The sequence below is a fragment of the Equus quagga genome, chromosome 2 (assembly GCF_021613505.1).
Source record: "Equus quagga isolate Etosha38 chromosome 2, UCLA_HA_Equagga_1.0, whole genome shotgun sequence".
Lineage (NCBI taxonomy): Eukaryota > Metazoa > Chordata > Mammalia > Perissodactyla > Equidae > Equus > Equus quagga.
Window position 1 is genome coordinate 13,386,043 of NC_060268.1, and position 26,343 is coordinate 13,412,385.

At 36.2% G+C, this 26,343-nt stretch overlaps 1 protein-coding gene across 7 annotated transcripts in view; it reads left to right on the forward strand.

Moving 5' to 3' along the window:
• Positions 1 to 631: 631 nt before the first annotated feature.
• The window catches only part of RALGAPA1 (Ral GTPase activating protein catalytic subunit alpha 1), a 226,824-nt gene continuing 201,112 nt past the window's right edge, over positions 632 to 26,343 (forward strand). For all 7 annotated transcript variants that reach the window (XM_046650085.1, XM_046650124.1, XM_046650133.1 and 4 more), the window contains exon 1: positions 632 to 748. In XM_046650085.1, coding sequence (XP_046506041.1) covers positions 643 to 748 — 106 coding nt within the window. In that variant the 5' untranslated portion in view covers positions 632 to 642. The remainder of the gene's footprint in view (positions 749 to 26,343) is intronic.

Here is a 26,343-nt window from a genome sequence, read left to right on the forward strand (position 1 = left end):
AATTACCTTCCCTGACTTCCTTGGGCTCCTCCTGTGGCCGCTTACACAGGAAATAAAAGGTGGGTAATGCCACGGATGATCTCACGCCGGCATGACGTCAAGTACCCTTGACGTCAGAAGGCGGTTGCCACGGGGACCATTCGCCAGCGACGGCAGAGTCGTGAAACCCCATCGCCACACTCCGTCTCCGTTGCGGCCTCTGCAGGGTCTAAGCTGCTAAAGAAGCTTTAACCTTAAGGGGGCCTCAGGGAGAGCGGCGTGGTGCCGCTGCCTGCGAGCGCCCCACCTCCGCGGCTCCGGGGCCGGCCCGGCCTGTGGCGGCGAGCGGCGGCCGCAGGAAGCGGGCGGCGGCGGCGGCGAGCGGGCCAGCCGGGTCTCCCTGGCTCCGTGCAGGGCTGGCGAGGGATCCGCCATATTGAGGCCCGAGCCGAGGGTGCCTTGCAGCGGCGGCGCGAGGCGGGGGACGGTGGCGGCCCTGGCCTGGGGCTGGGAGGAGTCGGCCGCGCCGGGGCCCGCCGGGCCGGGGAGTGAATGAGCCGCCCGCGCTAGTGTGCTCCCCGCCCACTGCCTCCACTTTCCGCCGCCGGCCCGCGCCCGGGCCGGGAGGGGGCCGCAGTCGGCCGTGGCCGCGGCCGCGGCAGGATGTTCTCCAAGAAGCCGCACGGGGACGTGAAGAAGTCCACCCAGAAGGTGCTGGACACCAAGAAGGACGCGCTCACCCGCCTCAAGCACCTGCGCATCGTCATCGGTGAGGAGCGAGGGCGGCGGCGCCCGGAGGCCGGGGGTGGCCGGCCCGCCCTCTCGGGGGCCCCGGGGCTCCCCCTGCGGCCCTGCGCGGCGCGGCGCGGGCGAGGCGGGCGAGGAGGGCGCGGCGGCGCTCTGCGGGGCGCGCGAGGGCGGCTCGTCTGGGGAGGCGAAAACTTGGCCGTTGGCAGACATTGAGCCCCACCAACACGGGCTCATCTCGGTCTGAGTTAGTAGTCCGAACTCACTTTTAAAAACTAGTGTTATTCTAAAAAACTTCGATCTTTTTTAGACTTTCGGGAGATTGGATGTAGTGGATCCTGGTGTTTGTGGGATATGTTTGTCAGACGTCTGTATGACGACCGCCGTCCCCACCCAAGTGGAAAGGGAAAAACGTTCTCAGACAATGTAAACCTTCATCTCTCAAGTTTCTTGGCTGCTGAGGGCAAGGAGGAAGCAGTTACACCTCTTTGGGAAGTGGGTGGTTCCCCAAAAGCCTGTGGGAAAGAGCCCCGCCCTTCTGTTAATGCACCTTGTTCATCACTGCTGTCATTTAGAGGGAGAACTATTATTAAGTAGAGAAAACAGGGTGGTTTATCGTTTGCGTTGCTTCTGGAGAATTGTATGGAATTCTGTTTTTATTTAATTAAAATTTTCTTACCGTTTGTTGCCCTCGACTTCTGTTTTGCTGGCAGTGTGATAGTGTGAAACGAATCTTTCGGATATTTGGTCATTTCGTAGGCTGAGGAGAGCTGTAATGATACGTATGGAATATCTTCTCTGGTACTTGGATGTTTTTAGATGAAATTTGAGGTTAAAAGGAAAATTAGTTTGCCTCTGTTGGTAGAGAGTTAATGGCAGAATTGAGTTTAGAACCCAGATGCCTGAATCCTAGTTCAGAGTTTATCTCAAGCTCTCTTCCTAAATGAGTGTTTGTTTTGAAAAGTGACGTTTATTCAGTGAGATAAGTCCCTTATTTGAGGTGCATGTTTCTCTACTATAGTGTTTACTTATGCCAGCAGGATACCACCAATCTTACCCAGCGTCTGTAGGGTGCTTTACTGTTTACGGAATGGTTTCATATAAATTTTAATTAATCCTCGCAATAACTCGAGAGGTAGACATTATCATCCTCCATTTTTTACAAAAGAGAAAGCTGAAGTTTGGGAATGTTAAGTGGTCGTCTAGCTGCTAGAAGGCAGAGCCAGAGCTGGAGCCCAGATTTCTGTCTCATTTGTTTTTTTTACTCTTCCTACATTTATGACAGCTCATCTATGTCACAAGTAAGTTGTATTTATTCCTGTGGAATAGTAAGAAAGCAGTTAAATTCAGTTTAGCAGTATAAAAAGAAGCCCAGTTTTTCAAGGAAATATGTCTTCTAAGTATAGTTGAGATTGTGATCTTTTTATTTTCATTCTACTTCAGAGTTAAGTCATTGAAGAAAAGATTTGGCTGAGAGAGTGAGAGAGAAAGTTAATGTGTGAAGTGTAGGAGATGTATCAGATAATGGCAGTTTGAAATCGAAGACTTAATGGAATTTGACACCTACTTGGGACAGACTGTGGGTTTGGTAATGGCAGAGCTATAAAGTTGAGTTCCAGTAGTGTATTGACATTTCCTAAATTAGCTGCCATAATTCTTTAGTCGTAAAGTGATTACAGAATGGTTCATATATTTCTTTGGCACAGAAGTTTTTTCCATCTGGGAGACATGATCTAAATTAAGAGGTCACACATGTCAGATATTTTGTAGGGCCTCGCTTCCTTGGCTTGAAAACAAAACAATAGTTTAAGAAAACCTTTTTGCTTTTTAGTAACTTATGGGGTTTTAAAAAATGGAACATATACTGTATATAAACATTTAAAATATCCTTAAGAGCCTTTAGATGCAGAACAGGCTTTCACACTCCCTGCCCTGTGATTGGAGGTAGTCAATACAGAGGGATTAATACAGTCTGTAGTTTTAGAACAGTAGTTCTCAACCAGGGACAGTTTTGCCCTCCAGGGGACACTGACAATGTCTGGAGACGCTTTTGGTTGTCACAACTGGGTGGAGGTGTTACAGGCATCTAGTGGGTAGTAGGAATGCTGTTAAACATCTTAAAATGCACAGGATAGTCCCTCACAATAGTATTCTAGCTCTAAATGTCAATAGTACTGAAGTTTAGAAACCTTGTTAAAATACAGAGTAAAAGATGGATCTTCAAATGCTATACTTCGTTCTAATATATTAGTTTATGTATTATATCTTTAAATAGTTATAGTTATTTTGTTTGAAATATGGTTAATGTAATTCCTAAGAAGATGAGTGGGAGAAAGTAGAGTAACAAAGGTTGGAAGGCGTCTTAGAGGTCCACCAGTCAGCTACCTGGTTTTGCAGGTGGAAGAGCCACTGCAAATCCTTTTTGGAAGCAGGTGCAGTTTTTACATAAAGTTAACCCTATGAGGAAACTAGTTTGCAAAGTAATTGGGCATTGCCAATTACACAGGATTTTTTTTTTTTGGTCCCATCTGAAATGTTTTTTTAATTGACACACTAGCCTGTTAGTTGCAGGTGTATGTCATAGTGATTTAACATTTATTTACCTTATGAAATGATCACCACAGTAAGTCTAGTTACCATTTGTCACCATACAAAATTATTACAGTATTGTCGACTATATTGCCTATGCCGTAGCTTAGGTCTCCATGACTTATTTATTTTATAACTGGAGGTTTGTACCTCTTAATCCCCTTCACCTATTTTGCCCACCCCCCCCCCCTTCTTCCCCTGTCTGATAACCACCAGTTTTTTTTCCTGTATCTACGAGTCTGTTTCTGTTTTGTTTTGTTTGTTCGTTTGTTTTGTTTTTTAGATTCCACGTATAAGTGAAATCATATGTTACTTGTCTTTCTCTGACTTATTTCACTTAGCATAATACCCTGTAGGTCCATCTATATCGAAAATGGCAAGATTTCATTTTTTTATGGCTGAGTAATAGTGCATTGGATATATATATATACACATATATGTGTACCATATCTTCTTTATCCATGTATCTATCAATGGACGCTTAGGTTGCTTCCATATTTTGCCTATTGTAAATAATGCTGCAGTAAACACAGCGGTGCATCTCTCTCTTCAAATTAGTGTTTTCACTTTCTTTGGATAAATGCCAAGAAGTGTAATTGCTTAATTGTGTGGTAGTTCTATTTTTAGTTTTTTGAGAAAGTTCCATACTGTTTTCCATAGTGGCTGCATGAATTTACATTCTTACTAGCAGTGTATGAGTGTTCCCTTATCTCCACATCCTTGTTCAACACTTGTTATTATTTGTCTTGTTGATAATAGCCATTCTGACAGGTGTGCGGTAGTATCTGTTGTGGTTTTAATTTCTATTTCCCTGATGATTAGTGATATTGAGCATCTTTTCATGTGCCTGTTGGCCATTTGTATGCCTTCTTTGGAAAAATGCCTATTCAAGTCCTCTGCCCGTTTTTTAATTGGGTTGTTTGTTTTTGAACTATATTTTTAAATTTTAAATTGAACTGCCATTCACCCAGGGTATTTATAGGAGAATTCAGTTAATCCGAATATATGAGAACATAATTTAAGCATCAAGTGTAAACCTTTTTCCTAATATGTGTTCTCACTGTAGGACAATTCCTGCTGGATTTATAGAACTTGACTCTGAAGAATTTAAATTTTAATCTGCTGTGTTCATTGATATTGCTATATATTTGATTTGTAGGAACTTGCAAGTTAGCGTTTTTAAAAAATAGAGATAAAGTCTTGTCTAATTTCTAAAGTTTCATGTTACCCTCTCTCCCTGCACCTTTTTCTTTTTTTAACAGTTAATAGCTTTAAGATAATGATATTAAGTTAGCATGTGTAAAGTGGCGAACATAATACCTGGCGTGTAATGGATATTGACTGAGTGTTAATTTTCTTCTGTGGCAAGGTAACAGATCAGTCTTCTTGATTTAAAAATAAAAAGATGAGTGCTTATTTAGCTGATAAATATATTGATCATTGTTGGATCAATCTAATAGCTTTATTGAGGTATAATTAACATACAATAAATTGCATATATTTAAAGTGTATAATTGAATAATTTTTGGCATACATATACCTTGTGAAACCATCATGACATTCAAGATTAGGAACATATCCAGACAAGATAACAAATATATCTGTAACCTCTCAAAGTTTCTTTTTGCCCCTTTGCAATCCCTTCCTCCTACCTCTTCTTGCCCTGGCCCCCCCTCCGCCCCGCCAAGGCAACTACAGATCTGCTGTCACTCTAGATTAGTTTGCATTTTCTAGAGTTTTATATATGTATGGAATTATGCAGTATTTACTCTTTGTTTGGTTTTACTCAGCCTTATTATTTTGAAATTCATCTATATTATTGTGTCGTGTGTCAATAGTACATTGTTTTTATTTCTGGGTAGTATTCCATTGTATAGGTATGCCACGATTTGATTATCCATTAACCTGTTGATGGACATGTGGATTGCTTTCAGTTTTGGGCTGCTACAGGTACAGCTGCTGTGAGGTGTACTTGTTCTCTGGACGTATGCTTTCTTTTCTCTTGGATAAATACCTATGAATGGAATGGCTGGATGATAGGGTGATTGTGTGTTTAACTTTTTACGAAATCGCCTTATGGTTTTTTACCATTTTACATTCTCACCAGCAGTGTATGAGAGTTCCAGTTCCTCCACAGTTGCACCAACACGACTTCGTATGGCCAGTCTTTTTAATTTCAACCACTATATGTAATAAGTATGTCGTGCCTATATTAGTGTTTCCTCGATATCTAATAATTTTGAGCTTCTTTTCATGTGCTTACTTACCATTGTATAACTTCTTTAATAAAGTGTCTGTTCACATCTTTTACTTATTTTTAAATTGAGTTGTTTGCTTTCTTATTCAGTTTTGAAAATTCTTTATGTATTCTGGATGCAAATACTTTATCAGATATATGATTTGCAAAGATTTTTTTCCCCCAGTCTTTGTATTGTCTTTTAATTCTCTTAAAGTTTTCTTTGAAGGAGTAGGAATTCTTAATTTTCGTTAAGTCCATATATCAATTTATTCTTTTATAGTTCATGCTTTTGGTGTTGTATCTAAAATCTTTGCCTAAGCCAAGGTCACAAAGATTTTCTCCTATGCTTTTTCTTGAAGTTTTATAGTTTTAGGATCTATATTTAGGTCTGTGGTCCATCTTGAGTTAACTTTGTAAGTATGATTTGAGATATGGATTGAAATTTGTATTTTGCATATGGATATACAATTGTTCTAGCACCGTTTGTTGAAAAAGACTGCCCTTTCTCCACTGAGTTGCTTTCTACTTTTTCCAAAACTCAGTTTTCTTTATATGTGTGGGCCTATTTATGGACTCTCTGTTTTGTTCCAGCAATCTATTTGTCTGTGTTGGTGCCAATACCACAATTTTTTTTTTTCCTGTAACTTGGTAATAAATCTTGAAATCAGGTAGTATTGTCCCTCCAACTTTGTTCTTCTTTTTCAAAGGTTTTTTTGGGGGCAAGGGGGACGGACTGTGCCAGGTCCTTTACATATGAGCTTTAAGATTAGCTTGTCGATTTCCAAAATAATTTTTTAAATAAATAACAAATTCTTGCTGGGATTTTGCTTGGGATTGTGATGCCTCTATGGGTCAATTTGGGAAAAATTGTCAACAATATTGAATTCTCTGACTCATGAACAAAGGATATTTCTCCATTTATATAGGGCTTCTTTAATTTTTCTAGCAGTGTTTTGTAGTTTTTAATGTACAGATTTTACATATCTTTTGTCACTTATCTCTAAATATTTTCTACTTTGATGTTTTTATAAATAGTATCTTTATATCCATTTTTTTTTAAGATTTTATTTTTCCTTTTTGTCCCCAAAGCCCCCCAGTACATAGTTGTATTATATTCTTCGTTGTGGGTCCTTCTAGTTGTGGCATGTGGGACGCTGCCTCATCATGGTTTGATGAGCAGTGCCATGTCTGCGCCCAGGATTCAAACCAACGAAACACTGGGCCGCCTGCAGCGGAGCGCGTGAACTTAACCACTCGGCCACGGGGCCAGCCCCATATCTTTATATCCATTTTTGATTGTTTGTTGGTAGTGTAAGGAAATACAGTTGGTTTTGGTATATTGAGCTGGTATCCTGAACATTGCTAAAGTCACTTATTCTATCAGTTTTTTATAGATTCCATTGGATTTTTTACATAGACAGCCTCATTTTCTGTGAGTAAAGACAGTTTTATTTCTTCTTTTCCAATCTTGATGCCTTTATTTCTTTTTCTTGCTTATTGAAGTCGCTAGAACCTCTAGTACAGTGTAGAATAGAAGTGGTTAGAGTGGATGTCTTTGTCTTGTTCTTGATCTCAAGGGTAAAGGAACCAATTTTTTATCATACAATATGATGTTAACTGTGGGTTTTTCATAGATGCTCTTTATCATGTTGAGAAAGTTCCATTCTATTCCTAGTTTGCTGAGAGTTTTCATCAGGAATGGATATTGGATTTGTCACATGCTTTTTCTGCTTCTCTTGAGATGAACAGATGTTTTTCTTTTTTCATTTGTTGGTATGATGAATTACAGTCATTGGTTTTTCAAATGTTAAATCAACTCTGCAATCCTGGGATTAAACCTCAATTGGTCATGATGTATTGTCATTTTTATATATTGTTGGATTTGATATGCTACAATTTTGTTTATAGTTTTTGTATTTATGTTCATGAGGGATATTGGTGTGTATTTTCTTGTAATGTTTTTGGTTTTGATACCAGGTAATGTTAGCCTCATAGTATTAATTGAGAAGCCTAACAGTATTGATTAATTAATTCCTTTCTTTTCAATTTTCTGGAAATGTTCGTGTAGAATTGGTATTATTTTTTCCTTAAGTGTTTGGTAGAATACACTAGTGGAGCCATCTGGATCTGGAGTTTTCTTTGAGGGAAGGTTTTTAACTACTTTAATAGATAGAGGGCTATTCACGTTATCTATTTCTTCTTGAATGAGCATTGCCGTTTGTGTTTGTCAAGGAATTTTCTCATTTCATATAAGTCAACAAATTTATAGTTAGAAAGTAGTTCATAACGCTCCCTCATTATCCTTTTGATAATTGTAGAATCTGTGGTGATGTCACCTCTCTTATTCCTGATGTTAATAATTTGTATTTCTTTTCCTGGTCAGTCTGACTAGAGGCTTATCACTCTATTGATCTTCTAAAAGAACCAGCTTGTGGCTTTATTTTCTATTTTTCTGTTTTTATTTCATTGATTTCTGCTTTTATCTTTATTTCCCATTTACTTTTTAAAAATTAGTTTAATTTGCTCTTTTTAATTTAATTTGTTCTTTTTCTAGTTTCTTAAGATGTAATCTGAGGTTATTGATTTGAGACCTTTTTTCTTTCTACTATAGGCATTTGGTGATACCAATTTTCCCGTAAGTAGCATCCCACAAATTATGGCATTTTGTATTTTCATTTTCAGTTAGGTTCAAAATGCATTCTAACTTCTCTTTTGATTGCTGCTTTGATTCCATGGGTTATTTAGAAGTGTCTTTAGCTTCAAATATTTGTGGATTATTCAGATATCTTTCTGTTATTGATTTCTAATTTAATTCCATTATAGTCAGAGAACATATGTCTTAAGACTTGAATTCTTTAAAATTTGTTGAAATTTGGTAGTCCAAAGTGTGTTTTAACTTGATAAATGTTACATATGCACTTGGGAACAATATATATTTTGCTTTTTTGGGTTGAGTGATTTAAAATGTCAATTAGGACAACTTGTTTGATAGTGTTGTTCAAGTCTTCTGTATCCTTGCTGGATTTCTGTCTACTTGTTTTTATCAATTATTGAGAGGGGGCTGCAGTTTCTGACTATAATTGTGGGTTTGTCCATTTCTTTCTTTTTTTCCCCTAAAGATTAGCACCTGAGCTAACATCTGTTGCCAGTCTTCTTCTTCTTTTTTTTTTTTGCTTATTCTTCTCCCCAAAGCTCCCTAGTAGTACATAATTGTATATTCTAGTTGTAGGTCCTTCTGGTTGTGCTATGTGGGACACCGCCTCAGCATGGCTTGATGAGCGGTGGGTGCTAGGTCTGTGCCCAGATCTGACCTGTGAAACCCTGGGCCACCAAAGCAGAGGACCCAAACTTAACCACTCAGCCACGGGGTCGGCCCCCCTGTCTGTTTCTTTTTGCAGTTCTATCAGGTTTTGTTTCATGTATTGTCAAGCTCTAAGTGCCTAAACATTTAGGATTATTACTTTCTCTTGGTAAATTCACTCCTGTGTTGTTATGAAATGATCTCTTTGTCCCTGGTAATAGTTTCTGCTCTGGAATCTACTTAATAGTAATGTAGCATTATAGTAATATAAAATATTTATATATTTATTATATTATATGTAATATTTAAAGTAATATAACTTCCACTTTCATTTACTAGTGTTAGGAGGGTGTATATTTTCCTGTTTTTTAAATGTATTTGTGTCTTTGTATTTGAAGTGGATTTCTTGTTGGCAGCATATGGTTGAGTCTTACTTTTTTATCTCATCTGATAATCTTAGCCTTTTAATTGTGTTTGGATGACGTGCATTTTTTTTCTTTGTCACCATGCTGTATGTTACAACCCCAGAACTGATTTATCTTATAACTGGAAGTTTGTACCTTTTGCCCACCTTCACCCATTTCCCCCACTCCCAGTCCTTGCCTCTGGCAACCACCCTTCTGGTCTCTGTTTGTATGAGTTCGCGTTTTTAGATTCCACATATAAGTGAGATTATACAGTCTCTCTTTCTCTGATTTACTTCACTTAGCGTAACGACTTCAAGGTCCACCTATATTGTAGCAAATGGCAGGATTTTCTTCTTTTTTTGTGGCTAAATAACATTTCACACACACGCACACACACATGTTATATGTCACATTTTCTTCATCCATTCATCCGTCAGTGGACACTTAAGTTGTTTCCACATCTTAGCTACTATAAATACTGCTGCAATGAATATGGGAGTGCAGATAACACTTCAAGGTAGTGATTTCTTTTCCTTCAGGTATATATACAGAAGTGGAATTGCTGGATCATATGGTAGTTCTATTTTTAATTTTTTGAGAAACTTCCATACTGTTTCCATAGTGGCTGTTCTTACTTAAATTCCCACCAGCAGTGCACAAGGTTTCCCTTTTCTCCACATTATCACCAATATTTGTTATTTCTTTTTGATAATAGCCATTCTAAGGTGTGTGAGGTGTTATCTCATTGTGGTTGTGATTTGCATTTCCTTGGTGATTAGTGATGTGGAGCACCTTTTCATGTCCCTGTTGCCCATCTGTATGTCTTCTTTGAAAAAATGTCTTTGCATTTCCTCTGCCCACTTTTTAATCGGATTCTATATGGTTTTACTATTCAGTTTCATGAGTTCTTTATATATTTTGAATATTAGCCCCTTATGAAATATGCAATGTACAAATATTTGGTCCATTCCAAAGGTTGCCTTTTCATTTTGTTGATGGTTTCTTTTGCTTTACAGAAGCTTTTTAGTTTGGTGTAATCCTGGTTGTTTATTTTTGCTTTTATTTTCTTTGCATTTTTGTCAAATCCAAAAAATCATCACCAAGATCAATGTCAAGGAGCCTGTCGCCTATGTTTTCTTCTAGGAGTTTTATGGTTTCAGGTCTTATGTTCAAGCTTTTAATCCATTTTGAATTAATTTTTGTGTATGGTGTAAGATAGTGGTACAGTTTCATTCTTTTGAATCTTGCTGTCCAGTTTTCCCAACACTATTTATTGAAGAGATAATCTTTTCCCTCTTGTATATTCTTGGCTACTTTCTTGTAAACTAGTTGACCATTTATGTATGGATTTATTTCTGGGCTCTATATTCTGTTCCATTGGTCTTGTGTCTGTTTTTATGCCAGTACCATACTGTTCTGATTACTATAGCTTTGTAAAATAGTTTGAAATCAGGGAGTGCGATGCCACCAGCTTCGTTCTTTCTCAGGATAGCTTTGGCTATGTGGGGTCTTTTGTGGTTCCATACAAATTTTAGGATTGTTTTTGCTATTTGTGTGAAAAATGCCATTGGAATTTTCATAGGGTTTGCAGTGAAGTTGTAGATCACTTTGGGTAGTACAGACATTTTAACAATTTTAATTCTCCTAATCCATGACCATGGAATCTTTCCATTTATTTGTGTCTTTTTCAGTTTCTTTTGTCAATGTCCTGTCGTTTTCAGTGTACAGATCATTCACCTCCTTGGTTAAATTTGTTCCTAGATATTTTATTCTTTTTGATGCAAGTGTAAATGGGATTTTTTCCTTAATATCTGTTTCTGACGGTTCGTTGTTAGTGTATAGAAATGCAACTGTTTTTTGTATATCAATTTTATATCCTGCAACTTGACTGAATTTGTTTATTAGTTCTAACAGTTTTTTGGTAGAGTCTTTAGGTTTTCTAATATATAAGATCATGTCATCTGTAATTTAGACAATTTTACTTTTTTGTCTCAGATTTAAATGGCTTTTATTTCTTCTTCTTGTCTAACTGCTCTGGCTAGGACTTCCTATGTTGAAAGATGTTCCTGATCGTAGAGGAAAAGCTTTCAGCTTCTCATGTTGAGTATGATGTTAACTGTGGGCTTGTCATATATGGCCTTTATTATTTGGAGGTACATTCCCTCTATTTCCACTTTGTTGAGAGTTTTTATTATGATTGGATGTTGAATTTTGTTGAATGCTTTTTCTGTACCTATTGAGATGATCATGTGGTTTTTATTCACTTTGTTAATGTGGTGAATCACATTTATTGATTTGTGGTTGTTGAACCATCCTTGCATGCCTGGAATAAATCCAACTTAATCATGGTTATGCTCCTTTTAATGTATTTTCGAGTTCACTTTGCTAATATTTTGTTGAGGATTTTTGCATCTGTGTTCTTCAGAGATATTGACCTATAATTTTCTTTTTTTGTAGTGTCCTTGTCTGGTTTGGGTTTTAGGGTAATGCTGGCCTTGTAAAATGAGTTTAGAAGTGTTCCCTCCTCTTCTGTTATGTGGAAGAGATTGAGAAGGATTGTTATCACTTCTTCTTTAAATGTTTGGTAGAATTCACCAGTGAAGCCATATGGTCCTGGACTTTTCTCTCTTGGGAGATTTTTTATTACTGATTCAGTCTCCTTACTTGTAATTTTTCTGTTCAGATTCAGACCATAACAACTATTTATTCAGATCTGGATGGTGTACATTTAATGTCATTATTGATTTAGTTAAATTTAAGTCTGTCATCTTGCTGCTTGTTTTCTATTTTGCCTGTCCTTAGTTCCCTTTCTTCCCCTTTTTTTGCCTTTTTTGGTATTAGTTTAATAAATTTGCAACTCTTTCTTAAATCTCCTTTGTTGACTTATTAGCTATAATTGTTTATTTTAGTGATTGCTTTATGATTTATAGTATACATCTATAACTTACCAGATTCCACTATTAAGTGATATTATACCACTTCTCGTGTTGTGTAAGAACTTTACAAGAGTACCTCCAATTCTCCCCCCAACCTTTATACTTTTTTGGTGACAACATTTGCTTATACATATTATAAACCCTACATTATGTTGTTTATATAATAGGTATAGGTAGTTATCTTTTAGGAGTTTTAAATAATAAGAAAAAGGCATATATTTACTCATGTAGTACCATTTGCAGTGCTCTCATTTCTTTACAGAGATAGCTATTTCCATCCATCTAGTATCGTTTTGTTTCTGCCTGAAGGACTTTAACATTTTTTCTGTGATCATGGTCTGCTGGTGATGGATTCCTTATGTTTTTGTTTGTGTGAAAAAGTCTTTATTTTGCCTTCTTTTTTGAAAGATTTCGCTCCATTTATGATTCTAGGTTGATAGCTTTTTTCCTTTATCCTTTAAAGATTTTACTCCACTTTTTGTATGCCTTGTTTCTGACAACTGTGCTGTCATCCTTATCTTACTCTGTATGAAAGGTCATGTTTTTTTCTGGCTACTTTTGAGATTTTCTCCATCGTTTATCTTGAGTAATTTGATTATGATGTGCTGTGGGGTAGTTTTCTTAATATTTCTTGGCTTGTGGTTTATTGATTCTCAGATTTGTGGGTTTATGGTTTTAGAAAGTTTGGAAAAATGTTGGCCATTTTTTCCCACTAATTTCTCCCCTCTCTTCTTTTTGGAATTTCATTTATTAGTATGTTATAAACTATTAATATTAGATTAGCATATTAGAAAGTATTATTAGTATATTGGAAAGTCTCATAGCTTTAAAAGAACTGACATCCTTTTTTTTGGATTCTTTTTACTCTCTGTTTTATCTTGGATAGTTTCTATTGCTGTGTCTTCAAGTTCACTAGTCTTTTCTTCTGCTACATACAATCTGCCATTAATCTCATTTCATTTATTTTTTTCATTTTAGACATTGTACATTTTGGGTAAATAAGTAAATAATTATATCATCTACATGTCTTCTTACCTTTGTGAACATATGAAATATAATTAAAATAGTGATATACTTCTGTGCTCATTCTAACATCTCTGTCAATTCTGGGTCAATTTTAATCACTTGATTTTTCTTCTCATTCTGGGTTGTTTTTGTGCTGCTTTGTAAGTAGAGTAATCTTTAAATTTCTGATATTGCAAATTTTACCTTCTTAGCTTTTGGATATTTTCGTATTCCTATAAATTCATGGTCTTTTATCTGGGATGCAGTTAAATTACTTGAAAACTGTTTGATCATTACATGTCTTGCTTTTATGATTTGTTGAGTGCATCATCTAAGGTTAATTATTACCTACTATGAGGCAATACCTTCCTGAGTATTCTACTCAATGCCTTGCAAATTACAAGTGTTTTTTGTAGCCCAACTCTTGGGAACCAGCACTGTTCCTGTTCTTATGTGAGCATCTGCTAGTATTCTCTCAAATTCTTTCACGTAGTTCTTTCTTCCGTCTTGGGACGTTTCCTAACAAGTATGTTATGGTTATACTGGAAGGGGGCTGTCTCCAGTCTCCTGGGTTCTCACATCTCTCCTCTCTTCTGTGCTCTGTCCTGTGAACTCTAATTATCTTAGTCTCTATGACTGACTCATAAATTCCACTGGCTCTGCCTGGATTCCCTTTCCTCTCACCATGGCCTGGCAACTCCTTTTTTTTTTTTTTTTTTTTTTAAGAGCTAGCATTTATTGTGCCCTTCCAATGGTCTGGGACTTGCCTTAAGCATTTTTTGGGCAAGGGGGGAAGATTGGCCCTGAGCTAATGTCTGTTGCCAATCACCTTTTTTTTCCTCCCCAAAGCCCCAGTGCATAGGTCATTCTAGTTCTTCTTTGTGGGGTGCAGCCACAGCATGGCTTGATGAGCGGTGTGTAGGTCCACACCCAGGATTCGAACTGATGAACCCTGGGTCGCCAAAGCAGAGCATGCAAACTTAACTACTAGGCCATGGGGCTGGCCCTGACTGGCAACTCTTAAGTCAGTAAGCTGGAGCAGTTGAAGGGGCAACTCATTTGTTTGTCATTTGTCAGGAATGACTTCCCTCACCTGATGTCCATACCTGCTTGAAACAAACAAAAATTACAAAAAACTCTGAAACATAAACAGCAGTTGGACATAAGATGCTGATAATAAGAGGTTGTCTTAAATGAATGAGACTGAAAATTGGCTTCATACAAAGCAACCTGGTGTCCATTTTTTACTTTTTTTGTTGAGAAGAAATTTAAGTGATTAATGAAAAATATCTGATTTTTGTCTCCAGTCTGAATATATTAATGTTTTCACAAAGAAAATTAGATTAAAATATCTAAAATCAGAAAAATAAATAACTAGTGTGCAGTAGGTATGAATGGTAATATATAAGGACAGAAATAAGCACTATATGTTCATTAAATAAATAAAAATGGCATAGATTCGCTTGGACAAGATTTGGTTGGAAATCTGAAAATGTGTAGGAGTAATTATGAACTATAAACTGCCTATAAAAATAAACTAATTTGATATTTGAATATATTTTTAAGGGTTTGATATACAAAGGTAGTAAGTAATCTTATATGCATGACATTCAACCCTTTTATGTTTTTTAATTTGTATATACTCTTTATATTCTTTAATTTTAAACTTACTGATTTGAAAAATTAATTGACTTCATTAAAATACTTTCTCTTTGTATATTTATGAAGAAGTGATTTACTGAGTAGATTATTTACATAAACAATGGTACTGATTAATTTGCTTAGTAAAACAAGCTGTTTCAAATACTGTGAGTCATCTTTGCATTAATACTTCTTTTATTATGGATTTTACTGTATCTGAAGGATTTTACATGACTTACAGGAGTGAATAAAGGTGGAATAAAACAATTAGTGATAAAATAGACAACTGAATACCCACTACTTAAAGAAAGGAAACATTGTCAGTTTCCAGAGATGAGCTGATTATAGCTATGAGGCATTGAATTTGGTTCTTAGATTTCCTGTCAGTTAAAGTGAAGAAGGAAACATGTTGGTTTATGAGTTTTCAGTGTCTTAGAAAAGAAAGCATTGTTATTGTTGTTAACATATTTTTCTGAATTCTAAATTCAGTCGTAATTTGTGTGTGTTCATATATTATCTAATGTCTCTTCTTTTAGAAGGATCCATGTCATAGAAATAGACCTTGGAGAAAATAGAGAAGTAGGTGATTAGTATGTTTGTTACATCTGCTCTTTCTAGTATCAAATGTCTACACAATCTAAATTGTTTTTCTTTTTTTGTCTGTTTCTGTAAATGACATCACCATCCTCCAGGTTACTAAGACATGAAACTTTCATCTTTAACAATGTGGTTGGAAAAGATAAATAGATGTAAGGGTGTCCCACAGACACCTCAAATCCTAAGTGTCCCAACATAAATTTATCTTTGTCTACCATATTGTCTTAACTTCTTGTTACCCCTGTCTAGTACCTTACATTTCAGCAATATTGAATGAGAAATCAGTTTCTGTGGTGCATATGCTTTTGCTAATAACGTTTACTGTGCCCTACTACTTTCCATCACTCTTACGCCGAAAGCTTCTACTCTTCCTTCAAGTCTCAGGGCAAAATCTATTTATAGCTTTGGTGAAGCCTTCCCAGGTAGGCGTAGGAGCTTTTCCTACATTGTACATTTTTTCTTCTAGTAATTTGGTTATTTTATTGCAATGTAATTATTTATATTTGCATGCCTGTGTCTGATAACTTGCTGAGGGCAGAGGTGTGTCTTTTCATCTTCATATCCTTAGACTCAACACACACCTGGCATGTAATAGATGCTCAGTCAATGTTATGTGGTTCATGAATGAATGTATCAGGTATGAGGAGAGCAAAGTTGCTATTTTGTAATTAACTTCCTTTCAGTTGACAGTGGTAGAAAGAACATGTAAAGTGAGTATTCTGATCAGAAAGAAACCTTAGGTTGTCTTTAGTACCTGTGCAAATAAATTGGTTCGGAATCTAAAGTCTGCACTATCTAAAATAGAAAAACAAACAAAAACAAAAAACCAGGAGGCCGGCCCCGTGGCCAAGTGGTGAAGTTCGTGCGCACCACTTCAGCGGCCCAGGGTTTTGCTGGTTCAGATCCTGGGCGCAGACATGGCACTGCTCATCAGGCCACATTGAGGCAGTGTCCCACATGCCACAACAAGAAGGATCCACAACTAGAATATACAACTATGTAATGGGAGGATTTGGGGAGAAAAAGCAGGAGGAAAAAAAAGACTGGCAACAGTTGTTAGCTCAGGTGCCAATCTTTAACAAAAAACAAAGAACAAATAAAACACAAAAAACCAGGATATTATCTGAAAAATGTTTAGGGCATTATGGCAGAGGTTATCAGATAATCCCTTCCATTATTGAAAGAAATCTTCATGACCCTTATATAACATCTAACTTTTAGAAAACTTGTGTCCATTGAGGCCAACACCACGTTGGCTTTAAAGTGTACTCCCCTGCTCCCTCAACTGACCTGTAGATAGACACAGAGGAGAAGGCAATGTGAAGACAGAACACAAAGTTTGTACCTCTGATTTGTCACAGCAGCCACAGGAGCCTAATACAGATCTTTTGGCATTTTGGCCTTTTGCTCGTGCATATAACTTTGAGAATCAGCTTGTTAAATTTCATGAATAATATTGTTAGAATTTTTTTATTGGATTGCCTTGAATCCATAGATTTCATTTAGAGGAGATTGACATCTGTAGGATATCTAGTATTCTTATCCCAAGGAGTCTCTATTTATTTAAGCCTTCCTTAGTGTTTGTAAATACAAATCTCATATTTTTCTCTAAGAAAGCTTTGCAGTTCTTTTTGTAGTCAAGAACAGTTACATTGAAAAAGGATGTAAAATTTTAAAAAGATGGCTTCCATTTGCTACAGAAGGAGCTCACGTGACCGCTTCATTAAATGGTGGTCTAGATAAAGATCAAGAAGAAGAAATGCTCATCTGGATAAGAAAATATGGATCACTACTTTATGTCTTATGTAGAATAAATTCTAAATAGTTCTAATTCTTCAGTATACAATGGAAGAAAAAATAAATAAATATATCTTAAGTATTGGGATAGGTAAGACCACTCTTAAAACTTACACCAGAGTTAGAAATTGTCACAGAAATGTTTGATAAATTTGCCTATAAAAACGTTTTAAATTTCTGGGCCCAGCCCCATGGCCAAGTAATTAAATTTGTGCTCTCCACTTCAGTGACCCCGGGTTCCTTGGTTTGGATCCTTGTTGTACACCTACACATCACTCATCAAGCCATGCTGTGGCAGCATCCCACATAGAAGAACTAGAATGAACTACAAGTAGGAAATACAACTATGTAATGGGACTTTGGGAGGAAAAAACAAAAAAAGAGGAAGATTGGCAACAGATGTTAGCTCAGGGCCAATCTTCTTGACCCCCCCCCAAAACATTTTTTTTAAATTTCTCACAGTAAAAATCATTATTAACAGTTAAAAGACAAACAAAACTAGGAAACATTTGCAACATGTTTAAAAGAGTTAATTTCTTTTTTTTTCTTCTTCTCCCCAAAGCCCCCAGTACACAGTTGTATATTTTAGTTGTGGCACATGGGATGCCACCTCAGCATGGCTTGATGAGCGTTGCTAGGTCCGTGCCCAGGATTTGAACTGGTGAAACCCTGGGCCACCAACACAGAGCGTGTGAACTTAACCACTTGGCCATGGGGTCAGCCCCAAGAGTTGATTTCTTTATGAACTGTTAAAAATTTATGAAATTTGGAAAAAATTGCAACGTATGTTATCAAGACATGTGGAAACAGATTCTTTCATACATTGCTGGTGGAATGTAAATTAGAGGGCATTTTGACTGTTAAATATCAAAATTTAAAATGTATATGTGCATATCCTTTGAAACCAGCATTTCCATCTCTTCGTATTTATTCTAAGAAAGTAAGTGGATAAGTGCATAGATCACTGCAGTATTGTTTAGAGCAGTGAAAAATTTGAACCAATCTAAATATTCGTTATTTGGGGATTGATTTCAGAATTTAGATATACTCCAAAATATACGTAAGTTGAGTATTGTGTTCTCAGGAATTGTTAACATTCTAATAATTACTAAGTAAATTGGCTGACTTTTCACATGAACACAAATACAGTTCCATCTCTTCACTATTTTTGAGAAGTTTTTAAGGAGTGAACATTTTCATAGAAGAGCTGTCATATATTGGCTAATAGCTAATATTTTTGACCACTTATGTGTGTGGCAGGTCCTGGACTGAGCATTTGACATGTGTTACCTGGCTTAATCCCTGCAACAGCCCAGTGTGGTGGATAGTAATTAATCCCCAAGGAAACTTCAGTATTAAATAGCTAGTAAGTAAGGGGAGATAGTGGAGAAAGTCAGAAGGGTTCTGATCTCAGCTATATTATTTACTTAACACTTTTAGAGATACTTTACTTGTCTATAAAGTTAAAATAACAGCATCTCAGACACTGTTGGAAGATTACATGACAAAATGCATTTGAAGCACAGAATATACGGACAAATTTAAAACATTATTTAAATTTTAATCAGAACCTTAAAAGGTGATAAAATTGAATCAGAGATATTATGACCTATTCAAAATCAAGTAAAAATTTATTCTTGAAAAATAGAGTACAAACCTTTGAATGATCTTGATGATGGTCCAGATTCTGTGCTTTATTCTCAGTCTCTAGCCTATTAAAATGGGTAAATTAGAGAGAAAATTATTTAGAAGTTAGATTTTGGGAAAACAAGGGAGAATTGATTAAATGAAAGGAAATAAAATTCATTGCTGGTGTTTTATTTCAGATAAACACAAGGAAATCCTTAAATTGTGTCACTTAGCAACACTACTCTTTCCCTCCTCACCGAAAACTAAAGTAAAATAGCTAGTAAAAGGTGTGTTTGCATTACCAAAACTTTGTGGTCATTGTGTGAATTCTTTTAAGTCAATAGCTTCAAGGTTCCCAGTTATCTTTCCTTTTCCATCACTTGTTCTTAGAGCCTTCTAGAGGCAAGTTGGTTATTACTGTAAGCTGCTTCTTATAAACATGCCATTTCTTGTAAAATGTCTTTAAGAAAAATAATTATCCATCTGTGCTTCCATTTATTTATTTTTTTAAATCTGAAAATGATGGATCTGAGAAACCATTTGAATAACTAACTGTATGATAGTGCTTTACTAGGTTTTGGGTAGCTGCAAAGGAGTAAAGAAAGGAGTTGATGGTATAGTAAAAGAATCATTCAAATATGAAACATGTTATGAGTTTAAAAGATAGAAGGATAGTATCTAAAGGAGGAGCTTGGCGAAAGCTTCATGGGGCCTGGGCATTTTTTAGCTTTACCTTGAAAGATGATTAGAATTTCAGTAGAATTAAAAGAAGAGCAGTTTGGTGAAGGTAATGGTAAGGCCACAGATATGAATGCAGGAAAGTGAGCGGCAGTGGTCTTCCAGGCTTTTAAAAAATAAAGATACCAGGCCTTACCCTACAAATTGATTTAATGGGAATGTAAACAGAAAGGAATGACTGTTGTGGGAGTTACTGTGGGATGATGATTTATGAGATTTGGTAACCGGGTTTTAATGAGAATTTAAGAAGTAGAGATTATGCCACTCCTCTTACTACATCATTCTCTGAAATCCTGGTTTTATTGGTGAATTCATGGCAGGAACAGATTTCTCACTGTCAGCAGCAGTATCAAGGCTATACACCAAAAGTCGGCATTGTTCCTTCCCAGACATTACTAGTGCTACTCAAAGTGTAGTCTGCAGACCAGTGCTAGTTTACCAACTGTTTATTACAGATCTGCAACAAGGTAAGTGCAGAAATTGAGGTGTTGAGAAGCTCATTTCAATTTGACAGTGCTGTGACATGCAAGCATGTGGTTAGTGAACTTGTCTTGTTGAATAGGATGTAGACCAGTCTAGGTGCTTTTCACTCTATTTTCTAGTAATTCACTTGTTGTAAAGCATTGGTCCATGATGAATTGGAATGAAAAAACAAAAAACTAGTCCTTCATAGATAATTTGAGAAGCATTGTCTGTATAATGTGTTTAGAATTAACTTCTCCCATTCTAACTCATTCTGGTTTTATCCTCTGTTGTTTTAAAGGATATATTTTTTCCCAGTGTAATAGTATTTACTTTCCCTTACTCAGTGTAATGTATTTTTCAAATATGCATATGTTTCATTATTTTCAAAAAGAAAGAGTGCCTTTGAGTATAGTGAAATGAATTGAGCAATTATTTTTTATTTTGGAGGTGTAGAACTGGATCCAGAGTATTAGTAATACCGTACTTGACTTCTCCCCTATTGTCAACTTTGTTGATCTTTTATTTTTTTTTTTGAGGAAGATTAGCCCTGAGCTGACATCTGATGCCAACCCTCCTCTTTTTGCTGAGGAAGACTGGCCCTGAGCTAACATCCGTGCTCATCTTCCTCTACTTTATACATAGGATGCCTACCACAGCATGACTTGCCAAGTGGTGCCATGTCCACACCTGGGATCCAAACTGGCAAACCCTGGGCCGCTGAAGCAGAATGTGCGCACTTAACCACTGTGCCACTGGGCCAGCCCCAGTGTTGATCTTTTCAAAGAACTAATTTGGGATTCATTGATTTTTTTTTTTTTTGTATTTTTTTCTTCTCCATTTTGCTTATCTCCTCGGCTGTCTTTATTATTTCCTCCCCTATACTGCATGCTTTAGAAGTAGTATGCTTTTGCTTTTTGTTTTCTAGTTTCATAAGGTGGAACATTAGGTTATTGATTTTGAGGTCTTCATTTTCATATAGGCACTTAAAGCTATAAATTTTTCTCTAAGCACTGCTTTAGCTGGATGATAAATTTTGGTATGTTGTGTTTTCATTTACATGTCAAAGTATTTTTTCCCATGGATTTGAGTTACTGTCTAGAATCTTTTCATTTCAGCCTGATGGACTCCCTTTGGTATTTATTTATTTATTTATTTATTTATTTACTTACTTACTTACTTACTTACTTATTGCTGAGGAAGATTAGCCCTGAGGTTAGATCTGTTGCCAGTCTTCCTCCTTTTTTTTTTTTGCTTGAAGATTAGCCCTGAGGTTAGATCTGTTGCCAGTCTTCCTCCTTTTTTTTTTTTGCTTGAAGATTAGCCCTGAGCTAACGTCTGTGCTAGTCATCCTCCACTTTATATGTGGGTTGCCACCACCACATGGCTGACAAGAAGTGGTGTAGGTCTGCACCCAGGATCAAACCTGCAAACCTGGGCCACCAAAGGGGAGCGCAGCAAACTTGACCACTACGCCACAGGGCCACTCCTCTCCCGCTTTAGTGTTTTTTGTAGAGCAGGTCTGCTAGCAACAGATCCTCAGTTTTTGCATATTGGGATGTCTTAATTTCTCTTTAAATTTTGAAGGACAGTTTTGTTGGATATAGAATTCTTGGTTGGTAGCCTTTTTCTTTAATCTCCGACCACTTCTTCTCAGTGCCTTCTGACCTCCATGTTTTCTAATGAGAGATTAGATGTTTTTCTTATTGAGGCTTCCTTGTTAAGTGATGTGTTGCTTCTTTCTTGGTGCTTTAAAGGTTCTCTCTTTGTCTTTGTGTTTGACAGTTTTGTTTTGTGTCTAGATGTGGGTCTCTGAGTTTATTTTACTTGGAATTTGTTGAGTTTCTTGAATGTGCAGATAAATGTTTTTCATCAAATTGGGGACATTTTCAGCCATTATTTCTTGAAATAATTCTTTTTGTCTCTTTCCCTCTCTTCTCTCCTTCTGGGTCTCCCATTATATTTGTATTAGTATGTTTGATGGTGAGCCTCAAGTCTCTGAGGCTCTGTTCATTTTTCTTCATTATTTTTTTGTTCTGTTCCTCAGACTGGATAATCTTAACTAACCTGTCTTTGAATTTGCTGACTTTTTATTTTGCCAGTCCAGATATGTTTTTGAGCTTTCAGTGAGTTTTTCATTTTACTTATTGTACTTTTAAACTTATTTTTTGAAAATATAATTCTGTTTCATTATCTATATTCTCTACTTGGTTTTGATACCATTCTCACACTTTTCTTTATTGTTTTGAACATATTTTAAAAAGACAACAGCATTGGTCTAGTAAGTCAAATGTTTATGCTTCCCTGGGGACAGTTTCTGTTGACTTTTCTTTTTCTGTATATGGAACATACTTTCTTGTTTGTTTGACTTGGAATTATTGTTAGTAACTTGACATTTTAAATAATGTAGCAACTCTGGAAACCAGTTTCTCCTTTTTCCAACCAGGGTTTGTTGTTGTTATTGTCACTGTGTGTTTTTTTTTTAAGATTTTTTTTTTAATTTTAATAATTTTTTTTTTAATGTTATGATAGATTACAACCTTGTTGTGTGTGTTTTTTAATGACTTTCCTGAACTAACTGTGCAGTCCATTTCCTTCCTCCTGTGTGACCAGGGAATGCTTTACTTGTTCAGCTTTGTGGTCAGCTAATGATTGGGCAGAGACTTCCTACAAGCCTGGAGTTAGTAAGTCTCCTGGTCTTTGCTAAGGGGCTCTGTGTGTGTATTGGGGTATACCATCAATATTCAGCCAGACAGTTTACAGTTCTGTATTGGCCTTTGCATGCTTCTTGTGTAGCATCTCAAGGTCAGCTAGAGGTGAAGGCTTAGATTCCTAGAGCCTTCTCCAGTCTTTCCTGAGCATGCTTGCAGCCCTACTCATGTGTATAGCCTTCTGTATTCTCATTAGGCTGTCAAAGCTTTTTAAAGTTCCCTATGGATAGTTCATTCTCCAGCTTTTCCTTTTAAGTTCTTTTGGTTAGCTTGTTGTTTGCCTCATCAGTGATTGCTTCCTCAGGCAGCTGTGGTGTTAAGCACTTGCCACTGATTGTTTTCCAGAAAGGTCCTCAGGTTAGTACTCTGTGAGCTCTGAGTTAAGTCAAAGACAAACTTTGCAAGTGGGTTTTCCCAGGGAGCAGCTAGATAAGTCAAACAATGAGAGTTCTCTTAGAATGAGGCTTTGAAAGAGCTTCACTTCTCTTCTGACTCCTCCAGTTACTGTTAGGCTGCTATTTTTCACAGTGATGTGGGCTGTTGGTTTTCAAGGCTACCACGGAGCTGAGGAGAAGGAGATGGGAATAGGGTAAATTTGAAGTGCCACAAAGCTCACTGTTCTTAGTGAGATTTATCCATTTTTCTTGAATAAATGCCCCTGATTGTTACAAGCCTTTGTGTAATTTCCATGTTTCTGAAAAAAATTAACTTTTACTGTTTTTGCTTTTGTTTTAGGTGCTTTTGTGGAGGGGGAGAATTTCAGAGTTCCTTATTCCATCAACTGGTTGATATTACCCACTTCTAACCTGCTTTTTAAAATATAAATACTTAACATTTCTCACTTTCATTAAAGTAGTCGTTTTTGAATGTTTTTAGTGGCTGCCTCCTTAGACCAACTTGGTTCTTGTAATTGCTCTCTGAGCTAGTGTCTTGATCTCTTTGCATCTTAGTTTTTAGTTTATTTTTTTAGTAAACTAAGTGAGGAGGTAAAATGAAGTTAATAGCACCTATCTCCTAAAGTTTCTATGAGAATTAATAAAATTGAAAGAAAAGTTTATAGCTCAGTCCTTAGAAAACAGTGGATGCTCAATAAATGATATTACCTTCTTTCTTCCCCTTCTTCACACCTGTATCAATTCTTTTCCTCCTTTTCTGTATATTATGAGGAAAGTAGTTGGTACCAATTTATGCTAATATATGAATGGTGCTTAACTCCTTACGCTGTATGCTAGAATAATTTGCTATCACAAGTGAATTTAATTAGTGAAATTTTAGGACTTGTGGTGAAGCGAAGAGGATATAATCAGGCAGTGTAAGGGGAGATATATTATGGTAATATGCATGGACTGGACTAAATCCTCTGAATTCTTGGCATTTTTCAGTATCTCTCTGTCCTAAAACTTCAAATTATCCACCTCAGACTCTGCAGGACTGTGTAGCTTTCAAATAATTCTTTAAAAATACCATTCTTTCAGAATAAGTTTCATTAAAATTGGTCACAAGTTTATTTTATGCTCTGGCCTACCACATGACGTGTGGCTATTCCTGTCCCCTGAGGTGGGTGAGGGCTCAGAAGAGCTGATTTGGAGCCATGTAATAGCTTTGTGTGACTGGGGCAAGTTACCTAACTTCTCTCAGGCTTCGTTTCCTTATAAAATGGAGGTAACATACCTATTTCAAAAACATTTGTAGAGAATAAGATCATATATGTGTAACTGTAAAAGTGCTATACACAAATGTAAAATACCTAAGTAAACACAAGTGATCATAGCTATTTGCCTTATCCTTATGTCTCCATGCTTAGCTTGCAGTGTCATGTTTGATAACATATAGACTTGACTTTGCTCTTAAATTAAACGTTATATCTCTGTGCATATTAGATTCTGTTTTTCACTGTATCTCCTTATTTCCTCTATGCCCATTGTGGAATCTTTGAAGGCAGGAGAATAATTTTTTTATTTTATGTTTATAGATTGAAATGAGGCTTAGAAATAATTACTTTGAGATCACGATCACTTATTAGTGCTGCCTTTAGTGCTTTTTGTTCTGCCGTTTTACTTGTAGGAATTATCATCTTGCTCTCAGATGTAACTATAATCATATCTCAGGAGCTTTTCTGCAGTTATTTTGAAATACCAGTTTGATAAAGAAATATGCTACATCTAACTATTTTTCTTGCTTTGAAATTTTAGTAGGTTTTTAGTGTGATTTCCAGCAGGACTTTTGTCATTGATATCTTCTTCTTGCTTTTCATTGTGAAGGACTAATGAATAATTCATATTTGAAAGATAAAAACAAACATATATTGTAAGTATTTGTACAGGAGAAGGGTGCCTAGCTTTTTATTTTGATGAATTAAAACACTCAGGACAATTATCAATGGGAAGATTGATTTGTCTCCCTGCTATGTTGTTAATTACAGCAGTGAGTTTGCCATTTTCATTTACATAACATTGGTTCCTTCTATAAAGATAAAAATTAGTTTTAATGTTTATTTTCTGTGAGTTAATTTTTCTAGTTAAAATTACTTCTTGTCCTTCATGTTGGGACACCAGACCATATTTGTGAAAGCATTAAGAAAAAAAGATCATTTTTTGGTTTTATTTATGTTGCTTTAAATTCCTTCATAAATGTGTTATGAATGTTTTGAATCAGAGGTTCTTAAGGTTTTTTTCTTATGAAGAATGTGTTCACATGTGCAGTGAGCTTCTGTGGATACAGATGGGCATAGGTTTAGGTATTAAGAAAATATTCTGTAGATCAAAGCATTTCCTAGAATGATACCAATTTTTTGGACTTCTGTTTCTCCCCCTCTCACTTCAGAGAACATAATGGAATAAAAATCAATGGAAATAGTCTCGAGTCTATATTAAGTAGTTAGTTAGATTTTTTTACAGCTTTATTGAGGCTTAACTGACATACAATAAACTACATATATTTTAAGTGTGCAATTTGTATTTCTTTGGGCACCATATAGTTGCGTTTTGTTTTTTTATACAATTTGACAGTCTCTGCCGTTTTGGAGGGATCATTTTTATTTAATGTGATTATTGATATGGTTAGTTTAGAGTCTATTATCTACTCGTAGTTCTCTCTTTATCCTATTTGATCATTGTTTCTCTTTTTCTGCCTTCATTTTTATTAATCAAGTATTTTTTGTGATTTTATATTATCTCCTTTTTTGACTTACTACCAGTACATTTTTTGTTTTATTTTACTAGTTGCTTTAGTGTTAACAGTATACATCTTTAATGTATCAAAGTCTACCTTCAAGTGTGATGACAGTACTTCTTGTATAGTATAAGAATATTATAACAGTGTTCTTCCATTTCTGCCCTCTGTATGCTTTTGTTTTCATGTATTTTACGTATTTTATAAACCACACAATGCATTGTACTTATTTTTGTTTAAAGTTATCCTTGGAAAAGTGTGAAATAATAAGAAAAATACTTATGCATTTATCCTGTCACTACCATTTTCAGTGCTCTTCATTCCTTTTTCAGGTCCATATTTCTGTCTGATATCATTTCCGTCTGCCTGAAGGACTTTCTTTATAATTTCTAGT